At 42.8% G+C, this 16,646-nt stretch overlaps 1 protein-coding gene across 4 annotated transcripts in view; it reads right to left on the bottom strand.

Moving 5' to 3' along the window:
• ARHGAP21 (Rho GTPase activating protein 21) overlaps window positions 1–16,646 on the bottom strand; it is a 450,388-nt gene that overhangs the window by 258,072 nt on the left and 175,670 nt on the right. For all 4 annotated transcript variants that reach the window (XM_029588677.1, XM_029588676.1, XM_029588679.1 and 1 more), the window contains one exon: window positions 4,652–4,676. In XM_029588677.1, the coding sequence (XP_029444537.1) occupies window positions 4,652–4,676 (25 nt within the window). The remainder of the gene's footprint in view (window positions 1–4,651; window positions 4,677–16,646) is intronic.

Here is a 16,646-nt window from a genome sequence, read left to right as displayed (position 1 = left end):
TAGGCTATCGAGTGGTTTGAATTTTATGGCCTAATGATTTTTAGAAAACGCACTGTATGTGAAGTATCTTATTCTGCAAATGAAAAGATGCAGATAATGTACTGAAATAATCCTTGTTTGTGTATTAGCTTAAAATCTAAGTCTGTTTTTCCTGTCCTTTGAGATAGGGCTTCCTTTGCATCATCACTTAATTCTCCTTCACGACCCGATCCCCCAAATGTTTCTGTTCACCATATCGCTTTCTCCCATCTCTTTCTTAACCTTCTAAAACAGGTGTCCCCTCTGCTGTACAAGCTGCATTAGTGAAGGCAGTTCCAGAGCTCAAATAATCCCAGGGATTGACTATGATGAATTCTGGATCCTCCCAGACTATATTAAGCATATGAAGGGCAGACAACTTCAGGTAGGCAGTTTTCCAGCTGTAGGTTTCCATCATCCAGAAAGGAGAGTTGCTTACCTGTAACAGGTGTTCTCCGAGGACAGCAGGATGTTAGTCCTTGCACATGGGTGACATCATCGGATGGAGCCCGGCAAGGAACTTGGATCTCAAAGAATCTAGAACTTTCAAACATGCCCTACTGAGCATGTGCAGCTATAGTCATCACCCTGCTCCTAGGCAGAGTCCCTCAGTCCATGATATAGCTAATACATAGAGAAACCAACTCTCAGGTGAGGGCTAACATCCTGCTGTCCTCGGAGAACACCTGTTACAGGTAAGCAACTCTGCTTTCTCCAAGGACAAGCAGGATGGTAGTCCTCACATATAGGTGAATCCCTAGCTATAGGCTGTCCAAGCAGGACCAGTGGGAAATCGCACAGTGCCGAAGCACTACCTGTCTACCTTTTGCCTGTGACACAGCTGACCCACCAGGGGTCCAGACTGGGGATTAGTTGGGTTCTACAAAGAACCATATAAATGGCAGACAAAATCCTCATGTGTAGCAGGGGCGTCTAAGGCAGAGGAGTGATGCGAGTGCGAGCAGAAGCATACTCCACATCACGGAAAACATTAAAGCAGGTTTTTGGATCAGTAAACCCTGACAACAATAGTAGGTCTAGAACCTCCTGGGTACAGGAAAAGCCTAGAGATGTAAACAAGAGAAGGACTCTTGGATGAAAACCGCATTGTTTTTCAGTTGTCTTCTAACACCAAAGGAAACTAACTGGGCCCGAAACACTCTCCAGAAAAAAAAAAAGAGGTTCACTGACAACTGGCGGGCAGAATGTCTCAGTAGAAGTGTGCCCACGCGTGACTGACAGGCAGAATGGGCAGAAAACCCAAGCAACACTTAGAGAATAATCAGCACAACGGCAGGGTCTGTGTCTAAGCACCAGACCTAGCTGACCATGCAGGACAGCATCAAGCGTTTCAGGGGATGAAGGCAACCCTTGAATCAGATGCTAGCCCAAATTCCTGAACAGGGAGAGAAGTTAGGCCTGAAGCTCACCACTCACTGCATCCTGGCAAGGGCAGGGATATCCACCTTGTCTACAGGATAAGTCAGGTGAGCAGGAAGGCATGTTGAGCAACCTAGTGAAGAGAGAAGAGCTAAAGGCAGCATTGGCCAGGGCCTAGCGAAAATATAGGGAAAATGTGATGAATCTTTCCCTGCAGGTAATCATTGAGATATACCACAAATGCCTTAGGCTTTCCTCGCCTCCCTCTTGACATTCCAACTGAAAGTCGGAGGGAGCGAGAACCAAGGAGGCTGGACCGCTGGGGTAAGCACAAGTCACTCAGTTGTATATCTCAACCCCAAGCAAATAACTCACTGCTGATTCCACCAGGGAGTTACCCACCAAGATGGAGCCCTCAGCCTGCTTGGAACAGCTGAAACTGAGAGCGAAGTCCCCAGGGAAGAAATCCATCCAGAAACACTCCATTAAGAGACAGGAGGCAGAGACCATGACGTGACAATGGCAGAACCCTGGCTTGGCTGAGAACTACACAATCAAGGAGAATGCCGCCTGCAATTGCCCGAGGCACTTGGAGTAGGTGCCTAGCCATATCCAAGTGTGTATGCTGTGCTCCACTGTCACAGTAACTCACAGTGGAGTGAACAGGAACAGTGTGACGACTGTGGCCTCAGTACCATTGGTGCAGTGGGTATGGCGTGGTGGTGGGTGGCATTCTATGGTGTCGCCCCCCTCCCACACAAGTAGCAATCCTAGCACCTTATACGTGATGCTCAATATAGTCAAGCGTGGCAACAAAAGGCATCATGGCCAACACGCCTGTCGGCCACTATGGCAGCCCCAATAGTATCTGTGTGGTTCCGCATGCAATGGCATCGAGGCTACTCACTACAACAGCCTCTAGGGTGGCTATGGCATCAAGGTCACGCACCTTGATGGCATTGAGGACTGCCGCGGCATAGAGACCATGCACCTCGACTGCATTGAGGGCTGCCGTAGCATCGAGGGTGGCCACACACGCACCTCTATGGAATAGAGGGCATCAATAGAACCGAGGGTACCACAGGCACCATCGGGCATTGAGGGTACCGCGGCATCAATAGCGCTAAGGGCAGAATGGCATCATATGCACCACTGCATCAGGGGCACCGAGGCCTCAAGGGCATAGAGACAACAATGGCATCGAGGTCGGACCCTGACAGCATTGAGGGGAACCATGGCGCTTGATGGCAGACCTGGCCACCTACACTAGAGGTTTGTACTACTACTCCACCACATCAAGGCCCAAGGCGTCGATGACTCCGGTGCATCAATACTCCACATACACCAATGCCTATGGCACAGAAAGCCCTTATGGTATCTAGGGCAGTCACACACCTCAATGACATCAAGGCCTTCTCGGTCAAGGGTGACCATGGTGCTCCATGGCAAACCTTGTCCCCAAGGTGGTGCTGACATTGATGCATCAGACCAATAGTGCACAGGCAACCATTACTGGGCATGGTATCGAAGGTGTGGCACCAAACTGCTCCTGCTCACCTCCCCCCCCCAAAAAAAAATGGTATGGTCCTCCATCTCCTCCCTGTCTAACCGCCATTGTTGCCAATCGATCGGTGAAATGACATGGAACTCCTGCCCATGTACAATTCAGGCGAGTCCCAGGCTCAGCGGTCTACACAGATCACCCACAGACTGCATTCAGTCAGTCCTGCCAGCACCGGACAAAAGATACAAAAATAGACAGAGCAAGGAGAGGACACAGATACTAAACTGCCGGTGCAGTGTATGTATATATACACACATATATACTTTTTTTTTTCTTTTGAAAAAAGGGAAGAAATAGACTCTGCCAGACTGCACAGCGATTAAGGCCCGCCATGCGACTGGCAAACAGAGAAAAAAAGGGAAAAGAAATAAAACTACTATAAAGTAAAGGAAAGAAACAGCTGCAGCTCTAGAAAACTCACAAAGACGTGAGATAGAGAACAAAACTGAATACTGTGAGACACACGACTCCCGCGACCACACAGCTCTGCAGATAAAAAGAGATTGAGGGACTCTGCCTAGGGGACAGGGCGATGACTACAGCTGCACATGCTCAGTAGGGCATGTTTGAAAGTTCTAGATTCTTTGAGATCAAAACTCATGCCAGGCTTCATCCGATGATGTCACCCATGTGAGAGCACTACCATCCTGCTTGTCCTTGAAGAAAACTTATGCCTGCATTCCTGCGACATGCCTCTTCAAGTTTTGCTTAAGGATGTCTATCTGGAGAAGGGAATTGTAAATGCCTTCTCTGGCTTGTCTCCTACTCAGGGTCTATATGATGTGAGTGGCTGGGTGGGATGCTTTCTTTCCTTATTTTGTACAAATTTCCAGGTTTGAGATTACTACGATCATTGTTTTGTAGTCTCTTGCCTGTTTTAGTGAATGCTGCAGCGGGTTACATGCTAGTACAACAAAATTCCTTTCCCGGATTACAACACTGGTTTAAATTTCATAAAATTTCTGGATTAGTAATCATACCAAGATACATGGATGGAATGTACCTTCCTTATCAAATATCATGAAAAACTCATCTCTCGTCAATCCTCACTCTTGCCTATTGCATCACCACTCCATCAGCCAGATCCACACTTTTGCAGTTTAACATATTCAGGTTGTTATTTGATTAATCACTACTCTCCTCCCCTTTTTTGTGCTTTTTTTTTTCCTTATTCAACCTCTACCTTCCACTGCAACTGTAAAGTGGTTAGGTGCTCACGGAATCAATTAAATCAAATTAAACAATTCCAAATGTTCATAACAGCCAAACAAATTAGAAACTAATGAAAGCAGCCATCACCACGTGATGGTGGAAGGCACTATTGCATTCTCTGCTGCACTTCAGAGGTTCTCTTCCCCTCTCCTTCACGAGAGTGCACTTTGTGTTTCTACACATGTTAAAAGATAAAAGTATTTTGGCAGGTAAAATAGACAGATGAATGTTAGTGCTTGCATGGGCTTTGACCAAATATGCAAATTCTAAAGGATGCAGCGTCACTATTACCATTCTGCAGGCATATCATGTCTCATCTTGATGTTTTCTCTCTCAAGGCATTATAATTAGCCAAATTTCTCTTGTAGTCTCAGTTTCTTTTGGTAGGGTAGGAAGAGGAGAATGGGATAGGAAAAGTCTATAAGCAAAGCAATAATGTAATGTAAAATTTGAATAGTGAAGACATTGGTACCATACCTCCTCTATTTCCATTCTCTTCATCCTGAAAAGTAAATGAAAACAAAATTAATCAATATACTATATGTTTAAGCACAGTATTCAGAAAGATGTGGTTTGTGTGTGTTTTGGGAAATTCAAGACAGAACATGGGAAAAGCTAAATGAATTATTCTGGGGGGAAAAAAATCTGCTCCACATAACAGAAGATGTGCAATGCTAGAAATAGATAAGTACTCTGTCTCCGTGGCATGCTGATTTATGGTTTCATTAACGGTTATAGTTATTTTCCATAGCATGAGTTTACCAGTGCTTTAATAAGCTTTAAACACCTAGTGCTGGATAGGAAAGCAGACAGTTCACAATGGATTAAATGGTTTAATACACTGAGCAAACAAGCCTAATGTTCAATTTAATTGCTCCTTTCTTGTTATATTTCAGCTTGTTTTTAACTAGCATTATCCAGAAGGGTTACAGCATAGAATTACATAACACAACATAACAGATTAAAAAGAAGGAAGAAAACCATTTATAAGCAGGTAAATGCCTTACCTATTTAAAGACTTGTTTAACATTTAGAGATTTGGTAATTTCAGTACTTTATAAAAAATATATTAATATAGCTCTGTAATTGCTAACACTTCTGTATTGATTACAGATTTAGCATATAAATACAGCTGTGAAAGATTACTATTTCATTGGCTTTGTATAATACTAAGAAGCCGTCTCACATTTCTTTACAAGCATACAAGGTTGAGTAAGACTTTTCAGATTCTTTTTTATGCATTAACTCCGTTTATAGGAAACGATTCAAAACATTCATACAACATAGAACGTGACAGCAAATAAGCTCATTTAGTCTGCCCAATTTCATTCCAGGTGCAATGTCATAGATCCCAGTTGATGAACTTCTTTCCAACTGACGATGCATGCTCTCCTGAACTCCGTTATTACTTTTGTCTCCACCACACCCATTCCATAAAGAAACATTTTCCAATGCTGCTTCTGAGTCCACCTCCCTACAGTCTAATACTGTGATCTCTTGTACTCACGCGTTTTTTCCTCTGAAAAAGGTTTGTTTCTTGAGTCTGACTTATACCTTTTGAGATATCTAAATGCGGAGATGGATTTGGTCTGCCACCATCATTAGGCAACGGATTCAGTGCTACACCCTGCCCTTCCATCCCTGCAAGTTCTATGCAGTGCCCCCCCACACTCACTTATAGGGTCATTCATCAAAACATGTTATGGTGGGATCAGAGAAGAGTTTGGGCGGGATTTAGTAAAATGAGGGGCAAAATCACACCATGCGAGGTTGCACCATGCTATTGCATGTTTTTAACGCCGGAAATAACTGCACCTTTTTTCCTGCCGTTAGGCTGTGCCATATGCCCATAACACAATTGTACTATGTTATCTCACCCTAGCTTGATGGTACCCTATTATAGAGTCCATCAAGCTAGGGTGAGAGAACATAATAGAAATTCCATCTTTGTGAGCCTTTCCTCACTCCAAATGACGCCAAATCTTCACCAAGGTGTACTGTGCTGTTCGTACATCTAACTCTACATGCAAAACTGGCCCCTAAACCACCATCAACACCTCACCTCGACCTATTAGATGGCCCTCCTATAGAGATATAAATACTTAACTACTATGAAGGCCCTGTAGATAGAGTCTCTCTCTCTCTCTCTCTCCCCCCTCCCCCCAAGCGCAAGATGTGAAAAATAGGGATTATTGCAGGGTGCACGAAGTTTACCAATGTGAAGTTACCGTGTGGTGTGGTAATTCTAAAATTTCCCTAAACATGCCCCTTTTTCTTAATGCAGGCATTAACAATGCGTTAACACATTTTGATGAATCTAGGGGTAAATGTGGCAATCTTCACAGCACAGTGAGCATGAGGACTGAGCTGCACTCGCAAAACTACAATGTGGGTTACTTTTCCCTATATGCATCACTTTGCACTTGTTCATATTAAATTTCATCTGCCATTCGGATGCTCGGTCTTCCAGTCCCACAGGGTCCTCTTAAAATTTATCACAATTGATTTGTGATTTAACAACTATAAATAATTTTGTCATCTGCAAATTTGATTACCTCACTTGTTCCCCTTTCCAGATCATTTATAAATATACAAGCCGTTAAGCCCGTTAAAACGGGCTACATTACATTTTGTTTTCAGTCCATTTTCTAACACAGCACCCTTCTACACTTTTTCTCCCTCTCCCCCCCTTCCCCTCGTTCACTCCTCTCCTTTCCTCCACTCAGTCTTACTCACCCTCTGTCTCCCACTGCCTTCTTCCCCTCACTCTCACCTCCCTCCCCTTCCCTCAGTCACTCCCACCTCTCTCCCCTTCCCTCAGTCACTCCCCACCCTCTCTCAATCCCATCCCCTCCCCCTCAGCCCTCCTCCACTCCCTTTTTCTCTGCTCCACAACTTCTTACCCTTCCACTTACTCACATCCCTGTCTCTCACCTCTCCCTCATTCTCCCTCTCCCCCTTCCACTTACTCACATCCCTGTCTCTCACCTCTCCCTCATTCTCCCTCTCCCCTCACTCTTCCCCACCCCCTACCTACCTCCCACACACTCACCCGCTCCTCCCTCCCTCTCACTCAGTCCCTCAGTCCCTCCCTCCCTCTCCCTCAGTCCCTCCCTCCCTCTCAGTCCCTCCCTCAGTCCCTCCCTCCCAGTCCCTCCCCCTCACTCAATCCCTCCCTCCCTCAGTCCCTCCCTCCCTCAGTCCCTCCCTCTCACTAAGTCACTCCCTCCCACTCCCTCTCTCCGTCCCTCCCACTCCCTCTCTCCGTCCCTCCCACTCCCTCACTCAGTCCGTCCCCTCCCTCGCTACTGGCCGCTGCCGCCACCCGCCGCTACCACTGCTGCCGCCGCTACCGCCGCCCGCTACCGCCCGCTGCCGCCGCCGCTACTGCCGCCACCCGCCGCCATGGTTTTTTTTTTCCTTACCCTGCCTAAGACCGACGTGCTCGCCCGCACATGCGCAGTAGAGCTGCTCTCTACTGCTCATTTGCGGCACGTCGGTCAGGCATCATTTATCTAGTTAGATAAAAAAGCACAGGTCCAAGTACAGATCCCTGAGGCGCTCCACTGAGAAAACAGACCATTTAATCCTACTCTCTGTTTCCTGCCTTTTAACCAGTTTGCAATCTACAAAGGGACATTGCCTCCTATCCCATGGCTTTTTAGTTTTCTTAGAAGCCTCTCATGAGGAACTTTATCAAACGCCTTCTGAAAATCTAAATACACTACACATGTACAGACTCACCTTTATCCCACATGTTTATTAACCCCTTCAAAAAAATGAAGCAGATTTGTGAGGCAAGACTTACCTTGGGTATATAAACGGTGGCTGTGTTCCATTAAACCATGTCTACCTACATATTCTGCAATTTTGTTCTTTAGAAAGGTTTTCATGATTCTTCCCAGCATTGAAGTCAGGTTCACCGGTCTAGTTTCCTGATGACCCCAGAGCCCTTTTTAAATATTGGGGTTACAATGACCCCCCTCGGTCTTTAGGTACAATACATGATATTAATGATAGTTCTAGTACTAGTAATTTGAAACCTGAAATGTTATTTTTTAGTTCTTTCAGAACCCTGGGGTGAATCCTTAAGGAGCTATGAATGCCAGAACTGGACACAATATTCTAGATGAGGTCTGTGTAAAGGCATTATCACTTCCTTTTTTTTTTTTTCCTTTTATGTCTCTTCCTATGCACTCTAGAATCTCTCTGGCTCCGGCTGCCACCTTAACACTGTTCAAAAGTGTTTTTACATATTTCTTTTTGTGTTTAAATTCTTTTTTATTTTCATTAACCAAGACAAACACTGGACAGGGAGTTAAGTTCTACAATACAGAAAAAGAAATAACCCTTTCCCCCTTTTGGAAGTAGGTCAACCTTCCCAAATCTGCTGAGCACTGACCTACTCATAACAAGGCTGGAGGAATGCAAAGTCAGTGAGGAAAGGATAAACCTATAGGGCCCTAAGAGGAACGTACTGCAATAAACAAACAGTCCACGCTCAAGATTTATTTCAGTCCACAGTCAAGGTGCATTTCAAACAAAAATAAAGATTTTATTGAGAAGAATCAAAGGTCAGCAAATAAATACAAAAAAACAAAGAAAAGTCCAGAGTACAAAAATGATCAAAAGCAGGAAACTGTTCCTCCAGTTATCCAGAACTAACATAAGAAGAGAGAGAGAGATCCTTTATCCTGATCAAGTGTTTTTGCGGACTCCCTTAGCACTCGTAGAAAGGCTCCTGGATCATCAGACCTCCCTGAGAATGTCAAAGAATCCTTTTCTTGAATCAAAATTACTCAGATGGCTGGTTTGACACGAAAAATATTCTCTCTTTTGCCCTCAGGGTTGAATCTTCCTGAGTTGACATTTTGCTCTTACAAGACAGACTTCCTCTCCTGTGAATCAGCTAGAATCCCAGGTACAGCACAGTCCCTTTGCTGCCTCTCCCAAGAGTTCCCGAACTCCTTAGGCCTGGACTCCTCTTCATCTACTTTGCATGCTCCCTGTGACCAATGTCCCTCTACTTTTTTGTGGGCTGTATGCACAAAATATTTCTTCTGTGCAACAGTTTACAAATTTCTGCACAATGTTCTTCGAAACATCATTCTATTTTCCTTTCTTTGTGCATGCTATGTTTTCCCATGTGCGCTTGTTTCACAGTACACACGTACACATGCCCAGCCTTACAGGGAACACTGCCCATGACCCCTGGAGTCACGCTTTATAGTTCTCCTCCATTGACCCAACCTTCAAGGCAATGAACCATCCTGTTACTCCCAGGGCTGGCGCAATCCACTTTGCAAGCCATGCATTTGCACAAGGTGGCTCCCAGAGGGTGGCAGCAGCCTGGGAGCCAGTGGCTGAAGCCATCCTGCTGGAGGCTGCAAGAAATTAAACCATGAGGCCCATTGGGGGATCCCATCCCACCCAACTGAAGAGAAGACCCTGGCAGCAGCCTAAGGGAAGAGAAGGCTCCAAGGCGTCCAGTGGATACCAATACACTCAATAGCCCAAGTAAGGAAAAGACCCCGGGGCCACTGGTGGCTAAAAAAGAGTGAAAGACCTCAAATGAGAGCATGTGTGAGAATGAGAGCATTAGAGGGAGCATGTGTGTGAGAGAGGGGATGGTTGTGTGTGTATATAAAAGAGAGTGTGCGAGTGTGAAGATGAACATGTGTGCGCACATGAGAGAAGAGTTTGTGTACCCCCCCCCCCCTCTCAAATGACAATCTCAGGCTGACTGGAAAAGTTCCCAGATATATAGGCGAGGGATTTACTTTTTTTTTTTATCCTTATTGGTTTTAATTATTGGTTATTATTTGATGTGTCTGCTGTCTTGAAATATTTTATTGGTGCTAGGGAAAGATATTTTATATTTCTTGATTTTATTGTTTTATAAGGAATGGTGATGTTTCTGTTTTTCCTTTGTTGCACTGCACAAAAAGTCTGGCTTGTTGCAGTTTCCAGTTCAGTTTTTGTCTGCGTGTTTCTATTTATACTATACAGTCTCTTTATTCTGTCTTTGATGAGGGTTTGTCTGTGTTCTGTAGGTGTGACCGAGGTGAGGTATTCTGCTAGCGTATAGGTTCTATGTAGGAGTCTATAGCAACCTAGCAAGTTCTGTTTTCTTAATAGGGGGTGTATTGTGTTAAGGCCTGCCTGTTTTAGGGCAGTATTGCCTTTTCATAGACAGGGTTGTTACTGTTTGAGTTTAGACAGTTAGTGCTGTTTTGGTATGGGAGGTTTCCTATATTGTAATTGTAATTCAGTTTACTCTTGACTTTCTAAGGACCAAGCCCACAGCCAACACACGTTACAAGATCCAAGAGTCTTTTGCTGGGTTTTCTGGCTGGCACCACAGGAGTGCATATAAATACATACAGCATATACATGATATTTTTACCTCTGACTGTACTTTGGATGTCCTTTTTCATGTAAAACCTTATCATCAATACATAATTTTTAATTGTATGTGGAGAGAGCCATGTGGCCGGGGACAAGGGGTGGAAGGGTGAGGCACAAAACTCTTAAGTTTCACTTAGGGTGCCTAATACCTTGCACTGGCCCTGACCGGAAAACAATATAAATTAAGCGTAAAAAAAAATCCATGCAATAAAGAAAGGCAGCAGAGTAATTGTTCACACAGGACAGCAAAAACGCTAGCACTGGCCCTGGTCACTCAGTTCCTAAACTTCTGCCTCTTTTAAACCATAGTGAGAGAGCTTTTATCACAGCTATTCTAGTCCCAATAGTCCTCCTTGCAATCTGGGCCTCTGACCTATTTCGAGGTACAATCCCCCCCCCCCCCCATCACTACCACCACCACGCTGAGGGAGCAGATACGCATCATAAGGGCCTAGACTAAAATAACACAGGAGAACCTGCATCTCAAAATTGTTCAGAGGAGTTAAATCACAAGCAGATTGTGATAAATTGCAGGAAGACCTTGCCAGACTGGAAAATTGGGCATCCAAATGGCAGATGAAATTTAATGTGGATAAGTGCAAGGTGCTGCATATAGGGAAAAATAACCCATGCTATAATTACACAATGTTGGGTTCCATATTAGGTGCTACAACCCAAGAAAGAGATCTAGGCGTCATAGTGGATAACACATTGAAATAGTTGGTGCAGTGTGCTGTGGCAGTCAAAAAAGCAAACAGAATGTTGGGAATTATTAGAAAGGGAATGGTGAATAAAACGGAAAATGTCATAATGCCTCTGTATCGCTCCATGGCGAGACCGCACCTTGAATACTGTGTACAATTCTGGTCGCCGCATTTCAAAAAAGATATAATTGCGATGGAGAAGGTACAGAGAAGGGCTACCAAAATGATAAGGGGAATGGAACAGCTCCCCTATGAGGAAAGACTAAAGAGGTTAGGACTTTTCAGCTTGAAGAAGAGACGCCTGAGTGGGGATGTGATAGAGATGTTTAAAATCATGAGAGGTCTAGAATGGGTAGATGTGAATCGGTTATGTACTCTTTCGGATAGTAGAAAGACTTGGGGGCACTCCATGAAGTTAGCATGGGACACATTTAAAACTAATCGGAGAAAGTTCTTTTTTACTCAACGCACAATTAAATTCTGGAATTTGTTGCCAGAGGATGTGGTTAGTGCAGTTAGTATAGCTGTGTTTAAAAAAGGGTTGGATAAGTTCTTGGATGAGAAGTCCATTACCTGCTATTAAGTTCACTTAGAGAATAGCCACTGCCATTAGCAATGGTAACATGGAATAGACTTAGTTTTTGGGTACTTGCCAGGTTCTTATGGCCTGGATTGGCCACTGTTGGAAACAGGATGCTGGGCTTGATGGACCCTTGGTCTGACCCAGTATGGCATTTTCTTATGTTCATGCATGGACACAAATGGATGAATTGGAGTTTACCAGGAAACTGCAGAAGAAGAAGCAATGATGCAGTGCATCATGATTCAAATGAATGATATTTTGATGTTGATCTTGGCCTTGCTGGCAGCCCTGATGGCTCCAATAGAAGATGATGTATTCCAGTGACCCCCAAGCACAATCCTGCAGTTATTTGACAATCTTGGCTACCACAAAACAAAGATATTTTTAATGACACTGCACAATGGGAAAGTGTATATCCATATCTTGCAGACTTACAGAATATAAGAAAATCACTGGCTTATAAACTATAAGAACTCACTGCTTCAGTGAATCTGGGTTTGATTTCCAAGTCAGCTCTTCCACTCTTTGGTCAACCAAGCTACTGAAACAACATTTAAAGTCCCAGGATAGAGGGAGTCAGTGCAAGAATCAAACAGTAACAACATCCAGTGACTAAACTTAGGATTTATAATTGCAGAGTACTGGAGGTGATTCTGGTGCATGCCCCCCAAATAGGGATTGTCACTACAATGACTTCTCTAAGTGAGGTGGGAAAGATATAAAAATGGGAGGTAAAACCAGTAGTTGTGGATGAAGGCACATTAGCTCAATGGAAAATGGATCCAAATGGAAGTGAAAGCCCGAAGGAGGAAAAAAACTGCAGAGCCCAAAATCAATGAGACTTAATCACAAAGTATGGGTGACAGTTTTTTGTATGTATTATATGTTTTACTTCATTTATTTTGGTTTATTGCTTTATTACATGCTAGAAACATAAACATAAGAAATTGCCATACTGGTCAGACCACGGATCCATCAAGCCCAGCATCCTGTTTCCAACAGTGGCCAATCCAGGCTACAAGTACCAGGCAAGTATCCAAAAACTAAGTATATCCCATGCTACTGATCCTAGTAATAGCAGTGGCTATTTTCTAAGTCAACTTGATTAATAGTAGGTAATGGACTTCTCCTCCAAGAATTTATCCAAACCTTTTTTAAACCCAGTTATACTAACTGCACTAACCACCAGGATTTACATGCTAAGTGATTTAAAATCCGGCCCATAGGGTCTAAATGCCCCATCAAAGCAAATTAACCTAATAGAGAAATTATGGCATGAAAAAGCCTGTTACAAAAATGGGATTCCTATGTAAGACAGACATGAGAATTTAGCTTAAAATCTAAATTCATTGACTGAGCCTCCGGTGGGGAAAAGAAAGGGGGAGTGGATATCGTTATGGAAAATAGCTTTCCCTTTAATGTGCATATAATCAGAAGGGACCGAGATTTCTTATCATAAAGGGTGCTCTGAATAGCCAACTACTCACTCTGTATTCAGTTTGTGTGCCTAATGTTAACAGGCAGGGTTTATTTCCACTTTCTTAACTGTCTTGTTCTCTTTTTGCAGATGTTAAGAATTATTGGGGAGATTTCAACATGGCTGCAATGCTGGCCCTGGATAAGACAGTAGGTACAACACAGTCTCAGCACTCCTCTGATCTTTTTAGCCAACAGATGGAATCAGGAAGGCTAGTTGACATCTGGAGGTGCGTCCACCTATGAGACAGGGAATACACATTTTTCTGCAACCCCCATAACACTTACTCTAGGACAGACTACATTTGGGGAAACAGATTTGATGAATGACATTAACACAGTCAAATTGGGGTTATATCCTGGTATGACCATACACCTGTCTCTACACCTCTTGGATTTTTTTTTTTTTTACACAGCCTGCATCATGTCACATAGAAAATGGATATTCAATGATTCTTTTGAAAGACTAGAAAAACGTAGCTTCTATAGCAAAATGAGAGGTCTAGAATGTGTAGATGTGAATCGGTTTTTTACTCTTTCGGATAATAGAAATACTAGGGGGCACTCCATGAAGTTAGCATGTGGCACATTTAAAATGAATTTGAGAAAGTTCTTTTTCACTCAACACACAATTAAACTCTGGAATTTGTTGCCAGAGGATGAGGTTAGTGCAGTTAGTATAGCTGTGTTTAAAAAAGGATTGGATAAGTTCTTGGAGGAGAAGTCCATTACCTGCTATTAATTAAGTTGACTTAGATAATAACCACCGCTATTACTAGCAATGGTAACATGGAATAGACTTAGTTTTTGGGTACTTGCCAGGTTCTTATGGCCTGGATTGGCCACTGTTGGAAACAGGATGCTGGGCTTGATGGACCCTTGGTCTGACCCAGTATGCCATTTTCTTATGTTCTTATATTTTACTCTGAACAATAATGAAATGTATATAAATATTATTTGGGATGCTGGTAAGGGAGTGGTTAGAGGTCATGTTATTGCTTTAAGGAGTGCCATTAACAAAAAGAGAAGGGAGAAAGAAGCCAAGATCAGGGGAAGTCAAAGCTTTAGAATCTGTCAATACAAACCCAAGCAGAGGACATTAGTTCACAAATGTGGCCTTCTTACACTGTGACTGAGCACAAGGTGATGGCTGCCATCAAGCATATGAGCCATAAATATTATGACCAAGCAAATAAAACTGGCCAAATGGTTTACTTCTCTGATGGCCAATAGGTACATAAAGAAGAGAGAGATGGAAGAAGGACATCTTGTAAACAACCCTCTTGAGATTTCTGAAGCCTACCGGGGTGATAAGAATCTTCGTCTTGAACGTCGGTATAGTAAAAAGATGTAAATAAATTATTGCAAACTATATTCTCAGGAAACTTTTAATGAAGAATCAAGATTGAGGAATTTTTGAATGCGGTCTCACTACCTCTCATAGCATGCAAGAATCCACAACACTGGAAGTGACTATCTTATTTTGAAATAGAACAGACTCTTAAATCCTTAGGTGCTGGGAAATCTCCAGGAAAGGATGACTTTACCCTAAATTATAAGACTTTTGCCTCTACTCTTATACCCAAATTGGTTGAGATTTATAATGGAATTTTAAAGGAGGATGCCCTCCCGACATCTACAATGCTAGCTTTCATAGCTATGATTCCTAAAGAAGGGAAGAGTCCACAAAAGTGTAGCTCCTATAGACCAATTTCCCTTCTTCACTATGGCATTAAGATATTTGCAAAGATACTGGCTAATAAAATTGGTCACCAGGGAGAAGACAGTATTAGACAAGTGATAACTTGGTACATAAAGCAGGAGACCAGCGCTCATTCCTTCTTGTCACTGTACACAGAAAAAGCTTTTGATCATGTTACGTGGCCATTCCTTTTTTCCATCATGAAGAGGATGAAATTTGGTCAGAATATCTAGCTTAAATACTGCACCCCAAGCCTATGTATGAATTAATGGCATTGTGTCATGACAGTCGCGGCTTGAAAGGGGGGACTAGAAAGGGCTGCCCTCTGCCCCTTTACTCTCTGCTCTTTTTTTGGAACCTCCAGCTTGTTTTGTTAGAGATCATCTAGCGTTTAGGAGTATGGAAGGATCAGATGGAAAGGAGCAAAAAATCGCCCTTCTTGCAGACGATGTCCTTTTCGTTAGAAACGGTGCATTTTTTTTTTTTCTAACAATTCTGAATGAACTGCTTTTGGATTTCAGTTCATTATCAGGCTACAAAGTGAATTTGGTCAAAATGGATCTCCTGGATCTTGGAATGCTCTGTGTCATGGGCTCCCAAATAAGTGTTTGCTTTCCTTTTTGCTGTGCTCAGTGTTCCTTAAAATATTTGGGAGTAAGGCTACCACACAGAAATTATTTACCTTTATAAATTGCCATTAGACAGGACCTGAGGAGATGGAAGTCTTTTCTATTTCCTAATTTGGTAGCATTTCCATAGTATTTATTTGACTTATTTGATTTCTAATAAAGATAAATTCCAGAGTCTTGTTTCTCCTTGAAATGCTCCCAATTAATCTCCTGGCATCATACCTAGGGGAGCCCAAATCCTGTATATCTGAATTCATTTTGAAGAAAAAAAAATGGGTGAGTGTCAATGGCAAGGTCTTAATGAGTCAAAAAGAGAGAAGCAGTTTAGGTCTCCCTGATTTTGAGGCATACCGACGCACTGTCCACTTAAAGAGAATTCTCATGTTAAGAAGATCTCCTGAGGAGAAACAGTGGGTTGAGATGAAGAAATCTAGTATTTTTTCCACTGAGCCTAATTTCTTTTGTGTCTACCTTACCAAAAATAGAGGACCCTGGTTGAAGATCATCAGTTTTTCAATAATATTCTATTAATTTGGCAGAAGTTAGTTTCCAGGGGGATAATATCCTTTAGTTTCTCTCCTCTAAACCCTCTATGGAAATTGTGGCATAAACAAACAAGTGGATAAAGGTGAGCCAGTTTATATACTGTATCTGGATTTCCAGAAAGCATTCGACAAAGTCCCTCATGAGAGACTTCTTAGGAAATTAAAAAGTCATGGGATAGGAGGCAATGTCCAATTGTGGACTGGGAACAGATTAAAAGATAGAAAACAGAGTAGGGCTAAATGGTAAATTTTCCCAATGAAGAAAGGTAAATAATTGAATGCCCCAGGGATCTGTTCTGGGACTAATGCTTTTTAATATACTTATAAATGACCTAGAAATGGGAACAACGAGTGATGTGATCAAATTTGCCGACGACACAAAATTATTCAAAGTTGTTAAATCACAAGAGGATTGTGAGAAACTG

The sequence above is a fragment of the Rhinatrema bivittatum genome, chromosome 2 (genome assembly GCF_901001135.1).
Source record: "Rhinatrema bivittatum chromosome 2, aRhiBiv1.1, whole genome shotgun sequence".
Lineage (NCBI taxonomy): Eukaryota > Metazoa > Chordata > Amphibia > Gymnophiona > Rhinatrematidae > Rhinatrema > Rhinatrema bivittatum.
Note: the sequence above shows the minus strand (reverse complement) of the source record. Positions and strands in the feature narration are given on the sequence as shown.